At 35.0% G+C, this 27,845-nt stretch overlaps 1 protein-coding gene across 10 annotated transcripts in view; it reads left to right on the plus strand.

Moving 5' to 3' along the window:
- The window catches only part of PLEKHA5 (pleckstrin homology domain containing A5), a 241,300-nt gene that overhangs the window by 172,850 nt on the left and 40,605 nt on the right, over positions 1-27,845 (plus strand). For 9 of the 10 annotated variants that reach the window (XM_049625159.1, XM_049625163.1, XM_049625162.1 and 6 more), the window contains 2 exons: positions 1,395-1,478; positions 27,541-27,603. In XM_049625159.1, coding sequence (XP_049481116.1) covers positions 1,395-1,478; positions 27,541-27,603 — 147 coding nt within the window. Of the gene's footprint in view, positions 1-1,394; positions 1,479-4,500; positions 4,621-5,427; positions 5,482-21,385; positions 21,467-27,000; positions 27,037-27,540; positions 27,604-27,845 lie in introns of all 10 variants that reach the window. The other variant, XM_049625171.1, reaches the window with a different exon arrangement.

Consider the following 27,845-nt stretch of genomic DNA (forward strand, 5'->3'; position numbering starts at 1 on the left):
CTATTTTTATAATGGCAATAATAAGACATCATTCATTGCGTTACCATTTTCTGAGTGCAAAAGCAACGATGGGTACTGGCACATTAGCGTAAATCAGGGGGGCAGCTCCCAACTGTGAATTTTTAAATTCACTTAAAAATCCCTTTGATGAAGCAATGAAAGATAATTTTATTCAATCTTGACCTTTCATTATACATCATTTTCATAGTGTGTGTGATGAAATGGGAAACGGTGCATAAAGCAATTTCTCTTGCGTACCAAACTACTAACATCAAGGTTGACTCAGAAAAAGATACGTGTGATTGAGTTGCAAGCTGAACTAGCTCCTTTTTTCCTGAAACACCATTTTTACTTGAAAAGATGAATGACAGACACACTACGGTTGTTCACACTCGGTATTTGACAGACACTTCTCAGAGTGAAATGCTATCCTGTCACTTCCAGGAAAACAACCAACAGTATTTGTCACTGATGACAAATTTGAGCTTTCAAGCAAAAATTAGAATTTTGGAAATGTTGTATCTGCCACTGTGAGCTTGACAGCTTTCTGGTGCTTAAAGATCAGCAGTATTAACAAATGTGTGTTACTGGTATTGTGTACTGATACGTGTCAACATCTGCAGAATTCACCGAACCAGCACTTTCCACATGACCAGAGTTTGCTATTACAAAATCACAGATGGGTAAAAAATTCATTTAAAGCGTAAACACCAGGCATACCTCATTCTTGTGTGCTTCGCTTTATTGCACTTTGTAGGTGCTGCATTTTCTACAGATTTAAAGTTTGCTCCCATTCTGTGTCATGCAAGTCTGTCAGCACCATTTTTCCCACAGCATTTGCTCACTTCTGTCTCTGTCATGTTTTGGTAATTCTCACATTATTTCAAACCATTCTTTTACTGTTATATTTGTTATGGGGATCTGTCATCAGTGATTACAATTCACTGAAAGCTCAGATGATGGTTAGCATTTCTTGCAGTAAAGTATCTTTTAATTAAGGTGTGTGTGTGTGTGTGTGTATATATATATATATATATATATATATTTTTTTTTTAGACATAATGCCTTTGCACATTTAATAGCATAGTGCAAACATAACTTGTACATGCAATGGGAGCCCAAAAAACTCATTTGACTCACTTTATTGCATAATTCACTTAATTGTAGTAGTCAGGAACTGAACTCACAGTATCTCCTAGGTATGCCTGTAAAGTAATAGCTGTTAATGTGAAAAGGTCATTGATACAGTTTCAGATAACATTTGCAACTAACTTTTAATATCTACTTTCATAAGCACTAATAACAAATTTTAAATGATATTTTATAATGTAAGTTTAAGATTTCTCATCATTGACATTGACCACAGAATTTATATTGTACCTTTATTTTCCTAGCATGTCTATGTGCCTGACAGAAGGTCAATGCCAGCTGGCCTGACTTTACAGTCTGTTAGTCCCCAGAGCCTCCAAGGCAAAACGGTGAGTTCAGTATTTTTATTTATCATATCATGTTTTATTTATGTGCTACACATGATAGCACATATCTTACAGAGCATTTAAGTTTGAATTTTCAGAGAGGTTCCTCCCAAAGAAAAACTGTTGCTACTTTTGTGAAAGAGAGCTCATCAGAAGAGTTTGGGATCGTGCAGCCACTTCTCTATCTGACTAGAGAAATCTCCCAAAATGTCATATTGCCTAAATATGAGATTATATTTTCAGGGCTTATTGTATAACCTGGGTGGGTTTCTTTACTTCGTTGGATGCTGATTACCTCCTTCTTCTTTTTTTTTTTTTTTTTTTTTTTTAAGTTTATTTATTTTGAGAGAGAAAGGGAGCACACAAGTGGGAAGGGACTGAGAGAGAGAATCCCAAGCAGGCCCTGCACTGTCAGGGCAGAGCCCGACATGGGGTCTCGAACCCACGAACCGTGAGGTTATGACCCAAGCCGAAATTAAGAGTCGGATGCACAATTGACTGAGCCACCCATGTGCCCCGATTCCCTGATTCTTAAAACCGAAGTTGGAGTTGTTGATTAGTGGAACAAATCTAGCAAGCAACCGTGTGTAGTCACACTATGGGCCTATTAAGAAGTCTCTCCTAGGGGACACTTGGGTGGCTTAGTCGGTTAAGCATCCGAGTCTTGATTTCAGCTCAGGTCCTGATCTCACAGTTAGTGGGATTGAGCCCCACATCAGGCTCTTTGCTGGCAGCATGGAGCCTGCTTGAGATTCTCTCTCTCCCTCTCTCCCTACCCCTCCCCCACATACAGTCATTCTCTCTCTCTCTCTCTCTCTCAGATAAATAAAATTTTAAAATTAAAAAAAGTTTCTCCCATACATTTTTGCATAGATTAACTACTTTAGAGAGGAAAAAACTGATTTACATATTTATGCAGAGAGAGACTATAAAAATACTAGGTGCAAGCAAGTACTTACCATTACCATTTCATTGTCAGTATTATGTTCAAATTGGGAAGGAGTTTTATTACCAGGACACTGTTATTCTTCACATTAAATAGAAAAGATGACTTTCATTACTTCATTTTATTTTAATGGCATTGTTTTATCTGTGCATTAATATCAGTAGGTAGTCTCAGTTCCTGTGAAGATGTGATTTGAGGATCTATATAGTTGTTCATTTAAAATTCTCTTCCTGCAGGAATCAAAACAAATTCCTCTTATGTGTTTTGCAGATGTTGTTTTATTTCATCTCTGAGTCTTTTACATGCTAAGATATAAGACAGGTGTCCTGGCTTTAAACTGTTTCCAGCTTATTTATTAAAGGTTATAAATATTGCTTGAGTAAAACTGAAAACTTTTAAATGTTGTAATTTTTAAATATTAGATTGGTGATCTGCCAAGAAACAGACATTTATCATAAGATAATGCTAAGTATCGTCTTATGAATTTTTATCTTCTGCCTTGCTCCCTCTAGTGGATAGTTAGGATAAAATGTACTTATCACCTTTGTGGGTCAAAAAATGTGCCCGTTTTTATTTTGCCTCAAAATTCAAATATGTAGCAAACTTACTGGAATCTTTCATCCTTTTGAAAATTTCTTAATCTTTTTAACTCAGTAAATAATAAACCAGAGTTTCAAAATTCCTTCTTTTGATATTTTTTTCAAATACCACTCTGGGTCTTAAGACTGTCTGAATCCCTTACACGACCCTACCTTCTCCTTGGCAAGACCTCAAGAGCTTGATATGGTGGTCATAAGACCTGGGCTCTCCCATAGTCACGAGGTCACCAGATGTGGTTGGCATCAGAACAAAAGCAGTTATTCTTCTCCTGTCGTGAAATTTCTTCCTTAAGTCACACACATATTCTTTTACTCTTTAATATAAAAGAGCATTGTCTCATCTACATAGATAGCTTAATCTGAAGAATCCCGTAGTAACTCTTACTTACTTCTGACATTTTTCTTACCTAAAGGCAATAAAATTTCATATAAAATTTCAAATAACAGTTAAAAATTATTTCTGTCCCTTAAAAAAATTGTATAGAATATAAAGACATGGCAAATGAACAGAACAGAAGAGAGCTGGTGTAATACTGTGTTATAGGCAATATAAATCAATCTCAGGACCATTTTTTGGCCTGGAAGTTTTAAGACCACGCTGTAGCCCTGAAGTGATGAGTCTCTCTCTTGCCCATCTGCAGTTTTTAATCATAACAAAGCTCACAGAAACATCAAATAATATTTTACGGCCTATAAGACTGCCAATGACCATACTTTATTGCATTTCTACAAAGAAAAATGTATCAGATTGGCCTGTTAAGGAATTTTATCTACCTTTGAAAATTTATTCGTCTTAGTGTTCATAGTAACCAATCAGGAACCAGAGTGTGGGAGGAGAGTTTATGTACTCATGGAACCTTTCTGTTGGTATTAAACGGTGTCCTTCCCCCCCCCCCCTAAAAAATAAAAACTGATCTTTGGTTATTTAAAATATCCTGTGAATGCATTAGCAGTGACATTTAGAAATATAACTGGGAAGCAATTAATAGACCCCAGGTACTGAGTTTAATATGAAGATATCATCCAAGTTTTACATGAATTTGAATGCTTTTTATTTACCTTCTGTCTCTAAAATAGAATGTTGGACATGCAGTTATTGTTCTATTGCTGTAAAAGTCTTAGGCATCACTTAAAAATATCTTTTAATGATAATTTTTTAATAACTCTTATGTACAAACCTTTACAGTTGTTTTTTGGCATTGTGCTTTTTAATACTTAACATTTAGTATTCTCTCATGAATTCTGAGAAAGTGCCTTAATATACTGTTGTTTTGCTGTATCTTTTAAAGTAACACTGTTCCTTCTATTTCTCTAGATATCTATGCATTTATGTAGGACCTATCATCATAGTGCCTAGGCACTATGTTTGATGTCAACCGTAAGAGGAAACTTGCCAAGAAATCTTGGTTTAATATCTGTCACTTAAGACAACAATTAATCTGTTTTCCACTGTTTGGATTCTTAAATTGTACTCCTTCAGCCAGAGGAGCTTACGCTGCTGCTAATAAAGCTGAGACGGCAGCAGGCCGAACTGAGTAGTGTCCGGGAGCATACATTAGCACAGCTCATGCAGCTGAAACTTGAGGCCCACAGCCCAAAGGTCAGCTATGAAGAGTTTTGTATGTGTCATCTGCCATTACCACTTACCTTGAGCCATTCGTTAATCAGTCTGATCGGTGTCATTAGTGTTGAGCATGAGCCCATACAATCATTGCAGTGACATTATGATCTCCTATTGACCCTTTGAGAATTCACTTATTTATATGTTATTAAAGGGAAATACGGGTAGGATGGATTTCTTCTTGGCCTTCCAGCCCACTCACCCACCAACTTTTGGTCGTGAGGAAGGAAATGCATACAGACTTCATTCCCCTTGTACCGTAGCTTCCACAGCTGATGAAACAGATGATTGAAAAGTCCTATAATTTCCTGGAAAGTAATGAGTTGAAAATTGGTTGTAACTGTAATAATACTGCCTTATAAATGTCAGAGATTAAGATATTTCTTTTGTTCTTGACTAAAAGAATGAACACATGCAAACATTTCTCAAAGGGTTTAATAGCCTCTGGTTATATGAGAAACATCCAAAGAAGTCGTACTGTGTCACAGAAAAGTATTAACATGTAAAACTTCTAACATTGAATCTGCCAAAGCCATTTGAAGGATTTTCCTGCTGAATATTTTAGCTTCTGTGCATGTCTATTTAATTTCTTACAAAACTAAGTGTAATTTTTAATAATTTAATATGTCATCTGTACAATTTACAGGGAGCATGTATGTGAAAATTGTGTACCATGATATAATAGGTTGTGGTAAACTACCTGTTTTTCTTATTTCAAAATTGACCTTTTCATGAATTCTACACCCTCTTTCTCTATCCCTTTGTTTCTTGATTGATGCCTACTAGAATGAAATTCTTTCACATCATCTTCAAAGGAACACCATATATTTGGATCATCAGGTGGGATTTGTAGAATTTTTTTGCTTAAAGTACCTAATAGAACTTTTCAAATGTAGTTTAGTTTTCCAGGTTATTTGGAACTAATAGCATGACTTTTATAAGTAACAGAATAAGAAATTCCTAACGGTGAATTCAGTAATACCAAAATAAACAAGTAAAAAGGATAGTTGTGAGTGTAAGGAGCAATACTGGGTCGCTGGAAAATTGGGAGCCTGAATTCTCTAGACTTCCCTTCTCTTATCCCAAGAAAGCTCCTACTCATTAGGTTTATCTCTGCTTGGGGTTGACCTGATTAAAGAACTAGGTACCAAACTGTGAATGCCTTGTTGGAAGATCAAGAGGGGGCGGGTGTACTGTGCTCTCAAAGGGTAGTTTCGCTATGGGTGAAAAGTGTGGTGACCATTTTTAATTCTGTAACTTCAGCCCTTGTTTGCCATCTCCTGGTGTTTGGTCTTCACTAAGCTCTGTAGAATCATTTTTACAGTGGGCTATAGTTCCTACCATTTCCTCAGTGGTGGCAGTGAGTGCGGATGGTTAGGGTGAATGGCAGTTCATGAACAGGGACTGCTTTTTCCATATTTTAGTTTTTATGAAATTCTCTATTAATATTTAATTTTAATTTTATGGGAGCTTTTGATATGTTCTTAAACACTGAATTTCGTCCTGTGAATGCATTTTTTATCTATATAAATTAAGCTATAACTTGTTTTAGCCTGTTTCAAAACAATTCAAACTTGAGCATTTACCAAATGAAAGAGGTTACTGTGGAAAATGTCGTAAGACAGATGTTTACATATTTATATTTGCCTCCTTAAAATAATAAGGTACTGCTTTAAATTAGTTCTATTTAAAGAGGGATTTTGCATTAGGATGACCCTTTAAAAACTGTTCAATCGTGTTTGATAATTTTTAAAAGAAATATACTTTTAGAGTTTATTTTTTGTCCCACAACATGTTTTTGTCATGATTTTGCCAATTGGAAAGCATTAGAAATCAGCATTTCATGAGTCCGAATTCCAGTCTCCACTCCAGAGACTGCTGTTGAAATTTAACCACGGTGTATATTCACACTTTGAAAGTAATCTAATAAAGACACGAAGCCTTCCCTCAAAATGCCACACTGCCAAGAAAGCTTCTAAGATGCATTGGTAAATAACTTGCATAAAAGCTCTTTTGTCTGTAAAGCTAGCAATAGTTCTGAAAAATAAGGGGATATTTCAAAAATTAGGTGTAAAAAACAATGATATAAATGTGAATCTAAAGTTATATAGTATCTCTGGAAATAAACCTAGTGGTTCATTATAATTTATTACTTACCTCAATAAATCAAAACTAGAATTACAGAGACAAAGAGCTTTAGAAAATCCCAGTGCTTGCTAGCTGGCTCAGTGCGTGGAACATGTGACTCTCCGGGTTGTGAGTTCAAGCCCCACGTTGAGCATAGAGAAACTGAAAAAAAAAAAAATCTTAAGAGGGGCGCCTGGGTGGCTCAGTTGGTTAAGAATCCACCTCTTGATTTCAACTCTGAGCCGTCAGCACAGAGCCTGCTTGGGATTCTCTCCCTCCCTCTCTGTCTCTCCCTCCCCTGCTTACGCATGCATGTTCTCCCTCTCTCAAAATAAATAAACGTAAAAAAAGAAATCCTAGGAAAAGACAGGTGAATATATTGAAAACACCACCATTTGCTAAGATACTTCTCCTCAACTCCCTTTCCCGGGTTGAGCTGTTTCTTCCCTTTACCCAAGTGACCCAGATCAGATTGAGGTTTCTATTGCCCTTGGTACTCTGGAAGTGTGCTCCACTGAGCCTTTGTTGTTGGAGAGGACCAGGCTAGTGGTCTACAGGTGGCCTCTAAAAATCTTGACTTTTAAGTGATCCTCTCTATTCCCTCTACACATCAGCAGAGGTTTTCTAGTAGTTGCCTTTTTTTATATGAGATCTTGAAATAAAACTATATTAGTCCAATTTTAAAATGTAGTAATGAAAAGAACTACAGTAATTGTTTGAATGCTAATTTGCATGATCAAAATAAGACTGTTTCTGATGGAAAAATTTGGGCCATTTTTAGGCAATAAATAGATAACATATAGAAACAAGGTGGAAACTTTGCCCAGAAACTCAGATATGCCTAAATATATAGATCCTTAAGATTTCCTAAAGAAAAATCCCTCTTTAAATAAATCAAAATTTTTTATGGTTTCAAATAATTACATTTAATGTAAATGAAACATTTACTTTTGAACCGTTCTATATTTTATATCAACAGTAAAGTTATTAAGTTATATAAAAAGAATTCTCGATCATTTTCCATTTTAATGAAATTTTTTTCATTCAGCTCAAACACTTCTAGTTTAAAAAAAAAAAGAAAGCATTTCCAGCTTTTAATCTTGTTACTGCCAGTAACTTATTTTAGATTGCCAAGTCTGTTGTTTTTCTAGGCATTATTGTTTGCCCAGTATATAAAAAAATCAGCAGTTTTTTCATAACTAGAAATTGGAAGCTAGATTTTAAAATCTGAAAGTCAAAAGAAAAGGCTCTGGTCACATTTATACAATATGTCCTACAAATGAACATGTACTAATTAATACTCACTTTCAACACTTGCTCTCCTAGCTCAAATACATCGTTAGAATAACTTAAGGCCAGCAGCAAAATGTAGTCTTTCTCCTGCCTCTTGGGAGCTAGTCAAAAGAAAGTTTTTTATTGATTGAAATTCTCTCAGTTGCTATCACTGTCCATGAAAAATAGAACCAAGTGTGGTTTCTGAGTTGCTTCAGAGGTAAATTCATTTCTGATATCAGAATGGTTATAACAAATGAAAAATAAAAATGCCTTACCCTGTAATTCTGAAGATCTGCATATTATACAGTCAATCCAAAAATCTTGACTTCTGGTCCCCCATAACTTGAGCAGTATAATTTGGCTTCTGATTAACCACATTTTGAGGATGAGTTCTGTACTAAAGTGTTTTTAAAAACAACAAAAGCTATACTAATTATATAGCAGAATTATCTTCTGCTTTTTGTTTCATTTTGGAGTACACTATTATCATTTGCTTGTGCTTTTACAGCCCAATTAGTAGACTATTCACAGACTACATTTAATAAGACCGGCTAGGTTTATTTGTCATTTTTGTGAATTTTAAGATAACCTGTGAATGTACAATAATCCTAACTGGATATACTTCATGTACCTCATCCAGATTCTATTTATAAAATGAATAAAGACATAACTTTTTTGGTCAGTCATGAAGGGAGGATTAATAGGAATGGGGAAATGAGAACGATTCCATCCTTTTGTCCATATTCTCCACCCTGTTTTAGCTCTTCCTTCCATTTGTTTCTTTCTTCCTCACCTGCTTTTTCTGACTTTCCCCTGTTAGTGAGTAAAAAGCAGTTATGAGACAGTTTAGATGATGTTCCCTTTCCCTTCTTCCTAAAACTTTCGGCCAGCTTTCCAGGTAGGCAATGATAACAGAAAATGAGATACTAAGAAATTGGTAGAAAGACATGGATAGAAGGATCAAGGAACTTGGGGCCATGCTTCACAGGCCTTTGTCAGTGTGCTGCCCCCTTGTGGGTACACTAAACATATCCCAACCCTTTCCACCACCACAGCTCCTCACCCCACTCTGATTTTATTCTAGCACTCCAGTAGCTAACCTCCTCCTTTAAGAATACTTGCTACAGTAAAAAAAAATAAAATAAAATAATAGAATAGAATAGAATACTTGTTATAGTAAATGGAGTTTGACTTCTACACGTCTAAGCTTTACTTGCACTGATACTGCAGCAGTTATTTTATTTTTTTATCTTTTAAATATAAATACTGTAACATTGAATGCCCTTAAAATTATGACATTCTGCCTTTACCCCTCTCCCTTCAAGAGTCATCATAGTTAATTGCATCAGAAACATTTGCTCGAGAAAGGGAAAGGAGGACACAGATCTCAGCTACACTCAGGTTGCAGATTGTCTCTTCCCCATGTACTCAAAAATTCTTTGTGAAAAGAATACGCCTCTGTTCCAGTAATTAATGAAGTTGATTTACCCAGTTGGAGCTGTCTACCTGCTGCTGGAACATACTTGTTTCCAGATGTAGCATCAAATAGTATATTCTTTAACATCAGATGGCTAAAGGATCTTATTATACTCAAATTCTCATGGAAAAACTGGACGTTTTTCCTGAAAAAGCAGTTTGCCATAGTATAATAAAAGAAAAATACAGCCCAAGCTTACCTATGGTGTTCTTTGTTGTATAAAAATGTTTAAGGGACACCTAGGTGGCTCAGCATCCAACTCTTGAATTCAGCTCAGATCATGATTTCACAATTTGTGAGATCTAGCCCTGTATGGGGCTTTGTGTTGACAGCACAGAGCCTGCTTGGGATTCTCTGTCTGTTCCTCTCTCTGTCCCTCCCCTGCTCACGTGCTCTTGAGTGCACTCTCTTTCTTTCCCTCTCAAAAGTAAATATTTGTGGGGGCACCTGGGTAGCTCAGTGGGTTAAGCATCCAACTTCAGTTCAGGTCATGATTTCACGGTTTGTGGATTTGAGCCCCGCGTCAGGCTCTGTGCTGACAGCTCAGAGCCTGGAGCCTGCTTTCGATTCTGTGTCTCCCTCTCCCTCTATCCCTCTCCTGTTCATGCTCTGCCTCTCTCTGTCTCTCAAAAATGAATAAACATTTTAAAAATTTTAATAAACATTTTTTTAAAAATGCTTAAGAGGAGAGGCGCCTGGGTGGCTCAGTCGGTTGCCTGTCCGACTTTGGCTCAGGTCATGATCTCACAGTCTGCGAGTTCAAGCCTCGCATCAGGCTCTGTGCTGACAGCCCAGAGCCTGGAGCCTGCTTCGGATTCTGTGTCTCCCTCTCTCTCTGCCCCTAACCCACTTGCATTCTGCCTCTGTCTCTCTCAAAAATAAATAAATATTTTAAAAATAAAAATATTTAAAAAATAAAAATGCTTAAAAGGTGCAACAGCCAATAGCTACATCCTTGTGTCTTATCAGTATATTTTTTTAAGTTTTATCAGATGCTTGTGGGGAAGATAAAATCATTTTGTTTTAATACTAACTTTTAAAAAAACATCTTGAATTGGATGTAAATTTAAAAAATAAAAAATTAAGTTAAAAAAATAAAATTTAAAAAAAGATAAAAGAACTATAAAATAGTTTATCCATGAAAAAATAAAAATTAAAAAATCTTGAAGAGTAAACTAAACCTTATAATTTGCAAAGATTTTGTATTAGCATTGAGATTTTATGATGTAATTCTTTTTATAAATACGAATATTTTATGAACTGTGTGCTAAAGCTACTAATGACTTTTGGAAGAAGTCTGATATTCCCCATTGGCTGCTGTAGACATTCCTCACCAGTATGCTTTCTATATCCTTTCAAGAAACAATAGTGAAAAAAACTATGCAGACACAGACTCTGGCCACCTTTAAACATACGTATGCCAAGGGAAATGTAAAAAGAAACAATTAACTGAATATATGTAATTGGTACTGGAACCATTCAAGGTAAAAATCCAAGAATACCTTTTTGCATTTTGTTCTTTGTGTTCATGAAAGACAGCTTCCCTATAAGGGAAGAAATGCTAACAAGATGATTGAAGAGATTCTTGATGGCTTTCATTGTTCATGTCAATTCAGCAACTTTGTTCTGTTGAGCTATTAAGCAAAGATCCCATTTTCTCTAATATTTCAAGGGGTCCTGGAGCTTCTATTTTAGGGATGATTGAGATAATGTTTCTAGGGGATGTAGAATAGGCATTTGGCAAAAGCAAACTAAGGAAACTAGAAAATTGGAAGTATGTTACTTTAACATTTATTAACTAGTTACATGGTATAGAATATCTGTGTTTTTTTATGCCTTGCTATTAAGAGTGATCCTTTCTCTCCATCACACCTCATTCTTCTTTTTCTGTCTCTCCCTTCCTCTGCATATTTAATCAGAAATATTGGGGAGAGGGGGATGATACCCAGAAAGTTCTGAAGCAGTGTATGACATCATAATGGCAGAACTCTAAGAAGGCTAAAATAAATAGTGGGTAGATTAGAATTGAAAATTTGGAAGGACTTATTTTGTATGTGTTAACTCTCTGATCTCTTGGCCTATCACTGCCTACATATTATTATCATGACTTTCCTATTTGTTACTAGTAATTAATCTATCCCTTTTTGCTAACTGTTTTCACTCATCTCAGCCTTAATAGGGGAAGTTCTCTGGGTTTTACTGTTCTTTCAACCGAGCATTTATCCACACATTTTACTAGTTGTCTCTTATTCTTCATCTCTAGCCCCTGGATTTCTCTCAGGAAGCAGAGCCTGTGGTGTGTTCTTGATGTGGGCTTGTTCTCAGGAAGTTTACTTTGGGAAGTGATACCAAGGCACAGCAGTAAAGAGAGTGAGCAAGGAAGGAGAGAATATATTAGCAACTGCCATAGGCAAGTGGGGCCTCATCTGACTACTACTTGTTGATGAAAGAAACACTGCAGAATTGCCCAACTGACCAACAAAAGAAAGCATTTGTACTGGCTCCCATTCTCCTTTGACCAAGGGTTGCCTCTTGAGACTAACTCTCCAACACATTGAGGTTATACATACATTAGCACCCAGTGGGTCCCAATACACGAATTGGTTGGCTCAGCAAGAGTTGAAACAAAAGTTGGGCCAGTAGGGTGTGGAAAAAGGCACAAAGGTATCTAAAACACCTCTCTCTGCAGTTCCAGTTATGTGTTTCTAGTTGCTTATGGAAATCTGCACTTGGACATTCTGCCTTCAGTTCATTACCCGCCCAACATGTCCAAATTTAGAATTGTTGTTTTATACCTCAGTAGTCGGATCAAAAAGCTAAAAAGCTAAAAAGCAAAATTAGTTCAAAATACTGCTCACCTTTAACGTGAATGATGTAACATTTATTGAGCACATCATCCTTGGGAAAGAGCTCGTTGGACTTTGGGAAGTATCGGGACCTTTATTTTAGCTGTTTGCTTAGACCTAGAACTGGTTTAAGCCCTCAAGAGAAAAGAAAAAAATGAGACCCAGTCTCCACCTCCAGCTATGGCTGGGAGAGCCTGATAACCAGCCTATGGCAGTCTGATTGCCTGGTGGATGAAAAGAAAAATAAGTAGCAGCTTACCTAGAAGGAGCGAAGGTATGACAGTTCTCTTGTTCCACCACTCTAAGGGTGGAAAGAATACAGATCTACAAAAATGGAAAAATTAAGTCAGCTTCCTGGAGTTATATTATGTTCTCCTAATATCTCATCCGCCCAATACCACCGAATATTAAAGTTTAAAATACCTTGAAACTTGAATTTAAAGTATTTTGAGAACAATTTTACTGAAAACAGGAAAATCATGAGATTCTGTAGATTGTTTAACTGAATACATGATATATTCATGGTGTTTAGTCAGGATTATAGAGGCCATCATAACACCCTATATATACTAAGCTCCTTATTACCATTTAATCACAAAATCTTGGCAATAATAAAAGCACCTGCCACGTTATGTCTCTCAGCTAACTCCAGAAATTTCACAAATTTTTTGCTACAAAATAAGATCTCCTTTTGGTTTATCATCCAAGCCCCCTCTCTACCACCTCCCCAACCTTGAAATTCTTCCTACCCTATCATCCCTTTTTTTCAGCCAGCAACTCACTGTTTCTCAAATACTACTTTAAAAGCAATCCCATTCTCTACACTGTGCACCTGTCCAGTACCTGTTCATCCTAACAGCTTAAGTAACACTTCACAGTTTCCAAAGCACTGGCACATACAATATCCCACTTGACTTCTTCTATGTAAGCCTCTGTAGCATGTGGGCCAGTTACCTTTGTCCCCAGAAGCCAGGTTTAATGACTTGCCCCAAATCACAAAGCTAGGATGAATACATTGTATTAATGAATTTTCTTCCCTTTTTTTTTTTTTAAATCTATTTGACTTCCTTGAACATTAATGGAGTTGTTCTTATATTTTCCTAGATAAGAACATGAAGACAATTTCCCCACCACTCCTAAAATGCATAATATTTATACAGTTCGCTTTTGTATTTATAAAAGCAAATATTTTTGTAGCCCAGTGTCTGTAGTTTTGGCTTCTATCTTATTTTTATTCATTTTTTCAGAACATTCATTCAGCAGAGATTGATGGAGCTCAGTGTAAGGCAGGAAGTTAGTGCTTACAAAGTAGATTCTTTAATTATTTTCAAAGCCCAGGAAGGAAGTAAAGTTGAGCATAAATGCCAAAAACATTTTTAAGATTGGCCTAAGAGTATGATTATGTAGTTAAAACATAAGCTGATACATCTTTAAAATAATGATAGGAAATCTGCTACTCAGTGCTAATTGTAACTCAGAATATACAATTGCTATTAATAAAACCTAGATCCTTATATCCAGAAGATATTTTAACTTTGATTTAAAGCTCAAATATATTTTGTAGTTGATTTACCCACAGCCAAAACAAATACCTTTTTTTACTAACAGAGGTATCAGATTTTCACTTTTGGAATGTTTGTTCCTTTAAGATGGTATTAAAATACATGCAAAGAAGAGAAAAATATAACCATATCAAACATTATATCCACAATAAAGCATTTTCACAAAATTGATTTTGAGTTCTTTTAATATTTCTGGTTGCCTGTGAATGCCAGGAATAAAGATGCTAGCATCAGATAGTAATATATTCCGTGAAGCCAAAGGAACAGTGGTTAAGAATAGCTAAACAAGGAAAATAGTTTAAGCCACTAAAGTAAAGTCAGGTTTGTAAAGTTTATCCTGTAGTAAAAGGATTTTAATTAAACAAAAACTTAAAAGACCCTAGGTAAAAAGAGTAGAAACTCACTGTGAGTAAATTACATAAATAAATTATTTGGAAAGACATTAGCTGAGACCTTTAAAGTCTTCTTCAAAATATACTACAGGTATATGTATCTCAAAATGGGGGCCCTAAAAATGTAGCAGTTTTAAGTAAGGTTGTGAGTGTAGAGATTACCCTTCTTTTGTTCTGCTGGGTTCAGGGTATTTTTATAATGTTTCTCAATAAATGGACCTTATCAGTAATCCTGAAGCCAATACTTACTGCATTATCCAGTTTAGAAATGTGTCTGCTTTTTCTTTTAAGGGAACATCAGATATGTTTGACTCCTATGTTAGTGTCCCAATTTGTTATTCCTTTTTTTTAAAAATCTTCCTCCCTTCAAGAAAAAGAGAAAATATTGTATCGTCTAGCTGCATCTTTCAAAGTACCATTGATTCTTCTGAAATATAATAATAGTAATATTTTCCCCAAATTTTACTTTTAGAAGACGTAGATAGCATGGACGGTTTATTCAGATTGCTTTAAAATTTTCACAGTAATAGACCTCAGTATTTTGCCCGATCAGTTATACAGAGACTTATTTACATTCCTCTATTTAAAAAGTCACTTCAGATTTCTCTGCTCCCCGTTAAACAATGAATAGTTTCAATAGGTAGTCATACCCTTCAATCTCAGGTTCTTGGACTTTCAGATGTTCCTAGAATGAGAGTGAAGGGCATTTACTTTGTCATTATCTCAATGACCTGTTTATAAAGACCCCTGCATTCCTCAAAGCTTCACCCTAGGCATGTCAAATTCTTTAGCATTTTAGTCTTTCCACACTTCTAAAGAGTTTATTGATCTAGACACAGGAGGACATTCTTGAGAAATGAATTCTTCAGTGATTAGGCCATCAGGGGTTTTGCTATTGTTAAGACAGATTCTCAACTTAAAAATTCTTTTCCTAAGAAGTCATTAAGAACTGGGGAAAAGTCCATTTTCCATTTAAATGGAAAATGACAGCACAGAAATGGGTCTTCTCATTGGTTATCAGGACAAAAGCTCTGTGGGGTAGATAAGAATCATCCAGACTGCTTGCTCCAAAAAAGGAGGAAGCTGTTAGCACAGCATTTAGACTCAAACTCAATTACAAGACAGAGCTTGAGCAAATGTTTTCTCCTTCTGGGAATAAGACCTAGATCAGGGAAAAAATTATACTATATTTACTTGTCTAGAATTTCTAAACTTACTGTCTACTGTGATAGCCACTAAGCCATATGTGACTAAATTTTAAGTTAGTTACATTTTTATAAAAGTAAAATTCTTTTCCTCATACTAGCCACATTTAAAGAGCTGAATAGGCACATGTCTACAGTATTAGACTACACCAGTATAGAACATTTTCATCATCACAGAAAGGTCTGCTGGACAACACTATTCTGGATGATTTATTATATAAAATTTTTAAAGACCAATTAAGCCACTACTTAATATTGCAGGAGGATTCAAGAATTAATCTTTTCCAAGGCTAAATTATATCAATGACTGTCTTGGTTGGCTCTGCTCACTACTAATCTTTCTCTTTCCTGCCGCTTACCTCCAAAATTATTCAGGAGCATTTATCTCATGATTTAGAATATCCTAGTCCTTCTACATTAGTAGCTTATCTAATTTCTATACAGAGACTTTGAAACAGATAGTTAGGAGTTGCTAGACAAATAGAACAACACAATTGGAAATTGGACTCCTGACACCCCAGGTCCCCCATGATTATGCTTGAGTCCACCAATATTACTAATTGTGAGATTTATTGGATTTTTTAAGGGAGGTTAGTATCTTAATGCTATATCTCATACAAAGAAAAGATAATTATCTTAATGTAGATGCAATCCTTGTATTTAGATAGTTTGAAATTTTTCGTCTTTTGGTATTTGTGCAAAGATCTTGATTAACATTTAATACCATCTCATCAGGACCTTGAAAAATTCCTTACTGGGGACAGTTGAATTAGCCCTCCAATTACTTGAATTAGTGCCAAGATAGTTCTCAAGCCTGATCTCCTATCAGAACTACCAGTGGATCTTTAGAAAAGACAGAAAGAAAGTACAATACTCAAGGCCCTCTTTCCCCTAGTCCCCAGTCAGAATTGCCAGAGCCCAGCCCTCCATATGTTTTTAAATGTCCATAGGCCATTTTCTTTTTCAGTCAGGTTTGAGAACTACTGAGATAAATAATGACAGTAAACACCAAAGAAAGAAGTAAAGTCTAGTTTTTCTGAAATAAAAACACTATCTTAGTGCTTTTTATCTTTTTTCATATATGGCACACGTAGAAAGTGATGATATTTGTGCAGCGCCTTGGCAGGAACTAAATGACACACTGTCATCAGCAGGTTAGGCCCAGGGAGGACTGAGGTGGTCCCTATCTCCCCACACCTGTAATCCATTCCCAACCCACAGGTGTCAGTTGGGAAGTTCTGCTCAAGAGCCTAGTAAGTATGACACAGATACATAGAATTGTGTTGAAAAGTTTTTTGGTGATGGGTTTTTAAGTTATTTCTGAGAGTAACATCAAAGAATACTGTTTGTTTATATTAGCCCAGCATACTTCAAAACTGAGAAGGAGGCTAGAATTAAGTACCAGACCTTCTAGGTAGTTTCTCTAAACATTTAGACTTTAAAATGTCAAGTAAAAATAGGTGGTTTTGTTCTAAACAGAAATACATTGACATTACCTAAATGTATTTGCAAGATGTTTCCACGTTTGTTTACTTATTTATTGCTGAAGTTAGGAGAATAGTATAATGCCTGAATCAAGCATTCTAATTTTTATTATTATAAAATAATGTCTTATTATTAATAGCTTTATGATTTGTCAGTTAAATGAAACATAAACTTACATTACCTGTTACTTCAAACAAGGAATTAAAGTATTTAGAAGCAAAGCATTTATTTAACTCATTTTCAAGTGAATAAACATGTTCCATGTACTAGTCTTTTTCTTGCTCTGCTTCCTTAAAACAAAATACATCAGCTGTTAACACCACTATCATAATACTGTCTAGAATCCTTGTATTCGAACCAAAAGAGAATTGGTGGATTTTTTTTTTTTTTTTAAGAACTTGAGAATGAAATTCCAACTTGCTCGTGGAGCATTATGTATTTTTTAGGCCATAATTTACTACTTTAATTGAAAAACTGTTACAAAGTTTACATGACCAAAGCCAGATAGAATGTGCTATTTCAGTGTAAGTTATAGAAACAAGGCAGTTTCTAAGTATTTAAATATACAGTATTTCAGAGGTGTTTCAGTGAGGGGAACCACTAGCCTATTTCTAGGAACATTTGGAGATAAAGCAGGTCTAGTATTTCCAATTCAATAAATCTGGAAAGAGTGAAATTTCAGTCAACTTGCTGAAATTGTTTCATAGGGACCAAGCTCTCACTATATTGGATCATGATTATTGTGTTCACTTGTCTTCAGCTGTTGCACACCACATGCAAAGGTAGAGCCACCACATACAGGACCACTCACCTTTGAGGATCATTCTTAACAGCCCATTACTCAGCCATCCTAACAGCTCTTGGTCAGGTAGGTGTGGTGCCCTAGGAAATTCTGCAATGATCCTGCTTCTTCTGCCTTTCCATAGATTGTCTTATCCCATCTCTGTCACCTTTTTGTTTTAATGATATTGTCTACATCAAAGATTCTGAAGTTGCCCATTAGAATTATCTGGGAATCAGGGTGTCTATATTCTTTTCAGGCTCTGCGGGTAGTTTGAGTGTGGGTTCAGAACCCCTGGTCTAAACTTGAATTTTGATTTCTGAAGATGTAATAAAAATGGCGGGGGGGGGGGGGTATTACAAGGTAGTTACATGTATTTATAAATATATTGGGTAGCTTACCTTTTTTAATTAATTAACATATTTCCTAATAAATTTCTGACATGGATACAGATTCCTAAGATAGACTAAAGGTTTATAAGAATAGTTTTCTAGATCAGGTCCTCATTATACTAGATGACTCCAGTAGGATTCTTCCACCTTAACTCTCAGCCTTGAACACGATACGAACACATGGTGCTAAAATTTTTCTTAGCTTCCTTGCATTACCAAAGGGTGTTTGCCAGAGGATATGGTTGTCCCATTAATTTTGTTTATTTCATGTTTATATATTTTTATCCTTGACTCTTTAGTATCTTTTTAAATTAGAAAAGCAGTATCTGGGGCACCTGGGTGGCTCAGTCGCTTAAGCGTCCCACTTTGGCTCAGGTCATGATCTCACAGTTCATGAGTTCGAGCTCTGCCTCAGGTTCTGTGTCTCCCTCTCACTGTTTCCCTCCCTGGCTCACACTCTGTCTCTCTGTCTCTCTCAAAAATAAATAAACATTAAAAAAATTAAAAAGAAAAAAAAAAAGAAAGAAAAGCAGTATCTACTCTGGAGGAAACTTGGCAAATGCAGAGAAGTATAGAGAAAAGAAAGGGGTGCTTTGGAGGCCTTAGTTAAGTGTCCAACTCTTGATTTCCGTTCAGGTCATGATCTCACAGTTTGTGGGATCCAGCCTCACGTCAGGCTCTGCACTGACAATGGAGAGTCTGCTGGGATTCTCTCTCAGCCCCTCCCACCCCCTTAAATAAAATAAACAAACATTAAAAAAAAAAAGTGTAGAGAAAGAAAAAGATAATAATCCACAGTCCCACAATTCAAAATAATTGCAGCTGGGGCTCCTGGGTAGTTCATTGGGTTGAGTGTCCAATTCTTGATTTCAACTCAGGTCATGATCTCAGGGTCATGGGATCAAGCCTTGCATCAGACTCTGTGCTGAGCATACAGCCTGCTTGAGATTCTTTCTCTGTCTGTCTCTCTGAAATTAAAAAACAAAATAATTGCTGCTAACATTTTTATTCCTTTGTTGTACTAAACTGTCGATTTCTAGAGATGACTTCTAATTTTAATATTTTAGGATTTGGTACGTATATTTGAAATTTTTCATAATGAGAAATAGTTTCAGAAATGATCTCTGAAACACTCTGCAGTCTGTATATTTTAAGTATTCTTTTTACTTTTAGTTTTTCTGTTCCTAAGCTACTTTCTTCTTGCAAAGAGCCCTTCTCAGTGACTCAATATTTAATAAGCTATGACATGTAAGTTAAACAGACATTTTTAAATCACATATATGGCATCCCTGTATATACATGCATATTTACCATCTCAAAGTAGTACACTAAATAAATCAGGCTTGATTATCCTTCTACAAAAACCATATTGTCCCTTCAGATAAATTTGCCAAGCTTAGAGTATGAACATTGTCCTTAATCTGACTCTATTGAAGCTCTGCTTAGAGGTGTGAACCATGTTGACCTAGTCATTTGACACAGAGGCCCATTTGTGGTGGCAGATTTCCAAGACTCAATGGGCAATTTCAGTTTGACTTTAAGTATCATTTACATTTGGATGCTATCTGATCTCCATTATTTCTTAAAACATTCATGCTCCTGACCTCCACCCACCACACACAAGAAAATCTGAATCCAGTATTCTTTTGACTAATTTCCAGGGCATGTTATTGAAAAATAGTAATGATGAGATTGCTTTGAAAATTAAAATTAGAAGTAGATAGAGACTTAAGCTTACTTGTGCTGTATGAAATGTGTATCCTTACAGTCAAATGTAAGCCAAAACAAAAAGCAGTAACAATTTATTCCAAGATCACCATTTGATTAAGATAAAATAATTAGCATTCCTGTAAAATATAGAGGGCACTTGAAAACATAAAGAGGTCTTAAATTTCTATAATAAAAGTATTTTTTCTCCTAAAGAAAAAAAAATATCTGTAGTTGTTTATAAGTTACTTTCCAACAACGTAAAAAATGTGTTCTGAACTACATATCAGCACATCCTTCTGGGATAGCATTGCAGGAGAGAAAAAGAAGTTTGAGTCTAACTGATAATACAGATGTTAACATTTAAAAAGAAATTATTTAGCTTGAATAAAACTTTAGAAAAAAAAAGTTAAGCCAGTTGCCAGTTTGTTATTTGACAAAACAGATTTTATTGACATGAAACATTGGTAACTAGGCTGAAAATAAAATTGTCTAGATACACAGTTTTCAAGACTTATTTTTTACTTACATGATGCATTTATTAATCTTAAGATTAGTAAACCTTTATTGTAGATTTAAATAAGCCACTAAAGTAGCATTTGTGAACCATGATAAAAATGCTTATTTTCTATACTATGCAGAAGAAAACTATGTAAACTATATGTTGCAAATTGCAATTATAAACAGACTTGTCTGCTTATAAACAGTACAATCTTCATTGGCCTTTTACTCCCTATATGTCATGATGATTCTCTTTTGAATGCTTTAGCTGTTGACTCCAGAGCCTACTAAAACAAGTATTTTTCTGGAGGCAGTAATTAAGTACAACATAGCTGGAAATGTGAAATATGGTTTCAGCCTTTTTAGGAACTAGGGAGATAACATTGATCTTTGCTAAATAAATTTCAGTTTGCATGTCCTTGAAATAATTTTACACGTGGTGTTATACTGGGAGAAAATCCAAAACGGTGTATTACAGATACCTATCAAAATTAACATTAATGAAATATGTAATTATTTCAATAAGATATACTGATTATTATAAGATTTTAATATTTGCAGAGGACTAATATTTTTCTGATTAACTTTACAAAGAACTGAATATTGTTTTAAGCTTTTTTACTAAATAGTCAAATTATGCCATTTCTCCTTTTAAGTAGGTCCTTGCGCTTTATTCTTTGAATAAGACGTGCTGCTTTATCTTTTCTAGTACATGTAAAAATATTCATTGACTATTATATTCATAAAGTAAAACCTAGTTGTAGCAATATTGCAATTAATAAGCTTTAATATAACTTTGGAAGTATTTTAACATCATTTAATACTTGCTTGAAATGGTTTATGTAAGTTAAATCTGTACAACCTTGGGGTAAAATGTAAGCAACTGCACTATTAGGAAGATATTAAAGTAGAGGCTATATTTACAGTGTCGTCTTTCAAATCTAGCTATGCTGTAAACTGATGTTTGCTGTATGCTCCTCCTGATTTGAAATAGATGAAAGAAAATGAACCTATTATCACCATGGTTCACACAATGATTGAGAACTCGGCGCTAAGACCGCAACTGTACCAGCAAGTAAGGTCTTGGACAGTGAATGATACTGCTTTATCATCTGCAAAATCCCTCAGTGACAGTTTTGGTTTATCCTCAGAGTTACTCATAACATTAGTGTTTTCTTATTTCATTTTTTTTGTTTATGTCTATTTGGAAAAACGCAATTCATCCATGCTTTTTAAGATGCTGCAGTATTCTTAGCATGGCTTTGCTGAACATTTTGCTGTTGAATATTAAGTGTGCCATTTTCCTGAAGTTGTTGTGCAGAGTATTTGATTGATACGTACGTACTTGGAGGTCTGCAGTACATTTGCAAATTTGGTACTGGATTGCCGTTAATTTCAATTTACTCTAAAAGCATTATCACTGATTTCTAGGGAAAACTTTAAAAAACTTTTTTTTTTCCTTTTAGGGGCGGCCCGCAACCCACCCTACCCCACCCCCACCCACTGTTTCAGGAATAGATTATATTTGTATGGGAGTTGTTTAAATCTAGTTTCTGTACTGTGGTATAGTAATGATAGCCACTTCTTAACATACTGGGGATATCTTCTCCCTGTATTCTTACCATTCTTATGCCATCATATGCATCATCTTACCTCATTCTTTTCCCTAACTCAAAATATGTGCCATGGAGCTGGCTGGCTTTAATTTAGGACCTTGGTAATCTGCAGATCTGCAAAAGAAGTCATTTTGTACATTCCTATCCAGGTTTTTTTTTGTTGTTTTTTTTTTGTTTTTTGTTTTTTTGTATTTCATGGTCTAAATGTTCTTAGCTGTGTGTTTTGCAACATCAGCTTCTTCCACTTCAACACCTTCAAATTACTGTGGCCTATGACCTGTTATAGTACTTTAAAATTCATACCGAAGAAGAAAATTAACAAACATGAAAAATGAATGTATTTTGATTAACATGTGTAAAAGCACCTAGTGAAAAGAAGCACCTTGAGCTCACTGGCTTTAAAGTCTTCTGGTTTGCTTTAGTCACCTAGGGATCAGTATCATGGGCCTTGTAGCTGGGAGATTGAAACAGTTGATAGAAGGGTGAGCCCTGTTTCTGGGCCCAGTTTTTATTAATTCTATCAATAAAGAAACAAAGGATTAAATATTTAAAGTTAAACAGCTTTACTTTTCAAAAGAAAATAAAATCTTTCTGGGGCGCCTGGGTGGCTCAGTCGGTTAAGTGTCCAACTCTTGGTTTTGGTTTGGGTCATGATCTCAGGTTTCATGAGTTCAACCCCTGCATCGGGCTCTGCGCTGACAGTACAGAGCCTGCTTGGGATTCTCCCTCTCCCTCTGCCCCTCCTCCACTCACTCTGTCTCTCTAGAAATGAATAAATAAACTTAAAAAAATAAAAGTTAAAAAAAGAAAATCTTTCATTTTTAAAGTAACCAGATTAAAGAAACTTGACACTTCGTTCCAAAATGCCACTGCTGAGATCCTTAGCCTTTGTTCTGGAATTAATACCTTTTTCTGAAGCTGCACTTTATCATTTTTATATTGGTAAAAGTCAAAGGTATTATGTTTTAATGGGTTTTATTTTCCCATTTTGCATATTCTCAGTAAGAGTGATAGCCTGGATTTTCAGTTTTGTTGGGTTGGGTTTTTCTTTTTTATAATGATCAGTAATCAGGGTTGGTGATGCAGAAGTCATCGCTGATTGAAATTACTCAGTTGCACTAAACATTCTAATCGGAGTTTTTCAAAAGTGTGGAGATATGTTAGAGTGGTCTTATATACTAGCATCACTGACCAGAACAATCGATTTGTATATATATTTCCTCATTAAATATGAATACTTGAAAGAAAAAAACTAAATTTGTACAAAACTGGAAGATCTGAATGTCTACCATCAGCAGCCATTCCTGGGCATGAGATAGCCAACTGATTACCAGGTAATCAGTGTTGACTGCCAGTCCTGTCAAATTGAGGGTGTCTTTAGAGAATTCTTTTTTTAAAAGTCAGCCACTAATGAAGTATTTAATTGTTACAGGGCACTGCTGGTAGATGAAAGTGACCTTCAGGGGCATCTGGGTGGCTCAGTCAGTTCAGCATCTGGCTCTTGATTTCGGCCCGGGTCATGATCTCATGGTTCATGAGATCAAGCCCTTCTGGCTCTACAGACAGCACAGAGCCTGATTGGGATTCCCTCTCTCCCTCTCTGTCTCTGCTCCTACCCAACTCGTTTTCTCTCTCTCTCTCTCTCTCTCTCTCTCTCTCTCTCTCTCTCTCTCTCAAAATAAGCATTAAAAAACAAAAACGAGGGGCGCCTGGGTGGCTCAGTCGGTAAAGCGGCCGACTTCGGCTCAGGTCATGATCTCGCGGTCCGTGAGTTCGAGCCCCGCGTCGGGCTCTGTGCTGACAGCTCAGAGCCTGGAGCCTGTTTCAGATGCTGTGTCTCCCTCTCTCTGACCCTCCCCCGTTCATGCTCTGTCTCTCTCTGTCTCAAAAATAAATAACGTTAAAAAAAAAAAAAATTAAAAAAAAAACAAAAACGACTTTCAGACACATTTCTTAAATTTGCTTATTAATTTACATAAATTGAAATTCGATCTTATTTTTTTCTCCAGATTTCCCTTACCGTGTTAATATCCAAAGGAAATCTTTATGAAAGTTTCTATTATACACTCTAACAATATGCCTCTCTGACATTGCATTACAATGCTGTGTTAATAGTTTCCTGAAATACAACTTAAAATGTGATGTTTTGTGACCTCTTATTCTAAATCATAGCCATTTAGATTTTCTCTCAGGAGAACTTTTAAGTTTGCATTTTCTTGGAAGAAAGAAGACACCCGAAAAATTACCTATTCAGTTAATTTTCTTTGAATTGGTGATATAAAAAGGATCTAAAACTGAATCCAAAAAAAAAAAAATGCTAAATGAGCACACTTGGTATTGAAAAATCTTCTCATTTATTAGTCATTCTACTGCCTTTCCCAATTAATTTTTGTACTAGAGTTTTTATAAAATAATATCTGTGAGATTAATCACCTGATAAATAATTGTTTTGAAAGGCACATACTAATATTAGCAAATGCCTACCATCCTGTGACTCTTTTTGAGCCCTCACAAAATGTCTAATTCTATCAAATATTTCCCCAAAAAACCTTTTTGGGGTTTATATATATTCATTAACTTTAAAGTATATGTATAGTCACATTCTTAAAAGGAATACTGTAGAAAGTTGAATTTTGATAAACAAAAGTAATTTTGTTTTAACTTAATGCCAAGCCAGTTTTTTAAAAGGTTATTAGATATTTTGACAAAGTTCTGACTTTCTAAGTAAAGCATATATCTTCATATGTCTAGATGTCAGTAAAGTCTGTATAATACACTTCTCAGGTTGAAGCTTGAGCACTGCTAACCCTTATACATTCTCCGTTGCCCCTTTTCATGTGCTTTTCTAGTATTGCTCAGGTACTTCAAAAAAAAAGGTATTCAAACCCAGAACTTTTTTCCTTTTGCTAAAGATGCATTTGAAAAATGATAAAAAGTGAAATATGATTTTATGGAGATCTTAAGTAATGAGAATATTAACAAAATTACTTTTTTTCTTATTAGTAAGATTTTCATAGTGAGGACCAAATAGCAAACTTCTTCAATTCCAAGTGGAAATACTTTTAATAAACTATATCCATCTTTTCTTAAGAAAAGCCTCAGTTATTATTATCAGTAATGGAAAATAGGCCATGCTTAAAGGTTAATTTTTTTAAAGAATAATCATGTTTTTTTTATTCTTTTCTTCTAATAGGTAAAAGCAATGTATAGTGGAAGGCTGATTATTTTAAGATTTTATTAGTGTCTAATAATGAATATCTTTATTGAATAACTTGCTAAAAGGTTTTAGTAAATTTTTCAGTGGTACTAAACATAATGATAAAGTAAATCTAACTTATGTAATATATTCATATGGTTATAAGGATATATCACTCTTAAATTCTAGCAACACAGTACACATTTTTTACTTTGCCAACTGATGTCAAAATGAATATGCAGGGGTGCCTGGGTGGCTCAGTTGGTTGAGTGACCAACTTCGGCTCAGGTCATGATCTCACAGTTCGTGAGTTCGAGCCCTGTGTAGGGCTCTGTGCTGACAGCTCAGAGCCTGGAGCCTGCTTCGGATTCTGCGTCTCCCCCTCCCCTGCTGATGCTCTGTCTCTCTCTCTTTCTCAGTAATAAATAAACATTAAGAAAATTGATTTAAAAAAAAAAAGAAAAAGAAAATGAATATGCAGTAAGATTCCATAAATAAAAATAGTATACCAACACCCTAAATTTTTATTATAGACTGCTACATTTCCATTTTAAAATATTAGTCTTTTTTTCTGTTGACCCTGGCAATTAGGATACGATGTTCATATTTTAATCTAGATGTAGCACTATGCATTAGTTACATTCAAACTTTACATTCCATGGTTTGGTAAAGCTGCTCTGCATTTAACTTTAAATATTAAGTAAAATATATTTGAACATTTAGTAGCTAAAGGCTTTACATCTCTATAATTTCTTATAAGTGGGAAATTTAATTTTGGCATTGTCTTACATTTTTTTATCATGGATCTAAGCATTTTAAAACTTCCTTTTCATTACTTTTTTTTTTTTTTTTCAGATAAAAGTAAAATTATTTTCTTGGATCTAGGTGCTTTAATTTAGAATAAAAATTGATACTTCTTACAATTTAATACTCTTTATTTGAAAATACTGCACAAGTATTCTGACTTTTCTCATTAAATTCATTTTTCATGTGATAACTCATTTCTATGAAAGTTTTGTTTAATAATCACTGCATACCCTTAAATAGTCACAGATTCATTTGCATGAGGACGTGAAAGTTATGTCTTGAAATGAAACACATAAATCCAGGATTTATTATTGTATGTTTGTAATGCTTACATTTTTAACCTCCTGATAACCTACATTTCTAGATCCATTCAAAGTTATCTGCTTTTAAATTATGCTTCCTTCTAAAGATGTAACTGGCAAGCAGGTTTTTACCAAGTGGACATAGATAGTTAAAACTTATACATTTTTATGCATTTGTGACGAATTAGATGCATTATGATGCATTAGATGAAGTTTAATTTTCCAATCTGGAATGTAGTGGGGAAACATTACTCCCATCCCCACTTTGAGAAGAAGTGTGCCAGTTAGTGAATATGCAGTGAGCCCAAAGTAAGTTTTTCCAGCTATGTTTTTGTTACTGTCTAGCCGTCGATATAAAGTCAGAAGACCAGGGAGAAAGTGAAATATTGCTTACAGAGGCTGTGGTATAACTGACCGGGGTGACTTTTGAAATCTTGATAAACACAAGCAAAAATGAAGATTCCTTTGACTGAAAGATACTGGGAAAGAGTTTGAAGAAAGGATGTTTAAATGCACTGAGCAATTATTTCTTATAGTGTAATAAAACAAATGGTGTCAATCAACACATACAAACTTTTTATGCAATTTGACTATTCATAGTTTATAACATAGGCTTTCAGTTCTATGAGGTTTTGAATGAGTTTCCTCTTTTCAATTAAACCCATCCTTTTCCCCCATTATCTTTTAGTTCTTAAGACAGAAGAACAAGATAAGTCTATATTGTGTATGTGTGTTTATATATTATGTATATGTATACAGTATGTTACAGGTTTTGTTACTAAAGTTGTACTAAGATGTGTTGGCATTTGAGTATACACATACACAGTTGTGTGATTATGTGTATACCGTGAAGGATGGTTCTGGCTGCTGAAATATGCCTGGTTCAAATATTTGATTCAGTATAGTTGCCATGATTGTATTTGTCAATTTTCCATTAAAATGACGTGTGTCTTACAAATGGAAGATGTAAGGTGACGTATAATTTGTTTGACCAACTTATTATTTTGTTTGACAAGCTTAAGTTAACATCATTTTCATGTATCGTACATATTGTATCACTGTTAAATATTTTTCTACTTTTGTAATCTGTGTTTGAATTAAACTTCTTAAAGTATAAGAATCATTAAAATCCCATTTTCTTATTATATAAATCTAAAATGTTAACTATAGGCTAAATATATTTTTTAAATACTATTTTTAAACTTCTACCTGACATTTTTCCCTATAGCTGTCACAAGATGAATGTAGAGGCACATTATACAAATACAGACCTGAAGAAGTGGATATTGATGTAAGTGTTAGTATGCTACATATATATTGTCAGTACTCTGTTATATTCTCTGCCAAAACATTGGAAGTATGCATGACAAAGAACTTCCTCTTCCTCTCTTGCCCTCCAAAATGACACCAAATAAATTAGCATTTTCTTTTATTTTATGCTTAGGTTAAGTTATATCATCACTCCCCTATTCTGTAACTATCCCCCCTCCCCATAATTAACAGTTGAATATAAGAAAAAATCACTTCAATTAA

Source organism: Panthera uncia, chromosome B4, assembly GCF_023721935.1.
Source record: "Panthera uncia isolate 11264 chromosome B4, Puncia_PCG_1.0, whole genome shotgun sequence".
In the NCBI taxonomy this organism is placed as follows: Eukaryota; Metazoa; Chordata; class Mammalia; order Carnivora; family Felidae; genus Panthera; species Panthera uncia.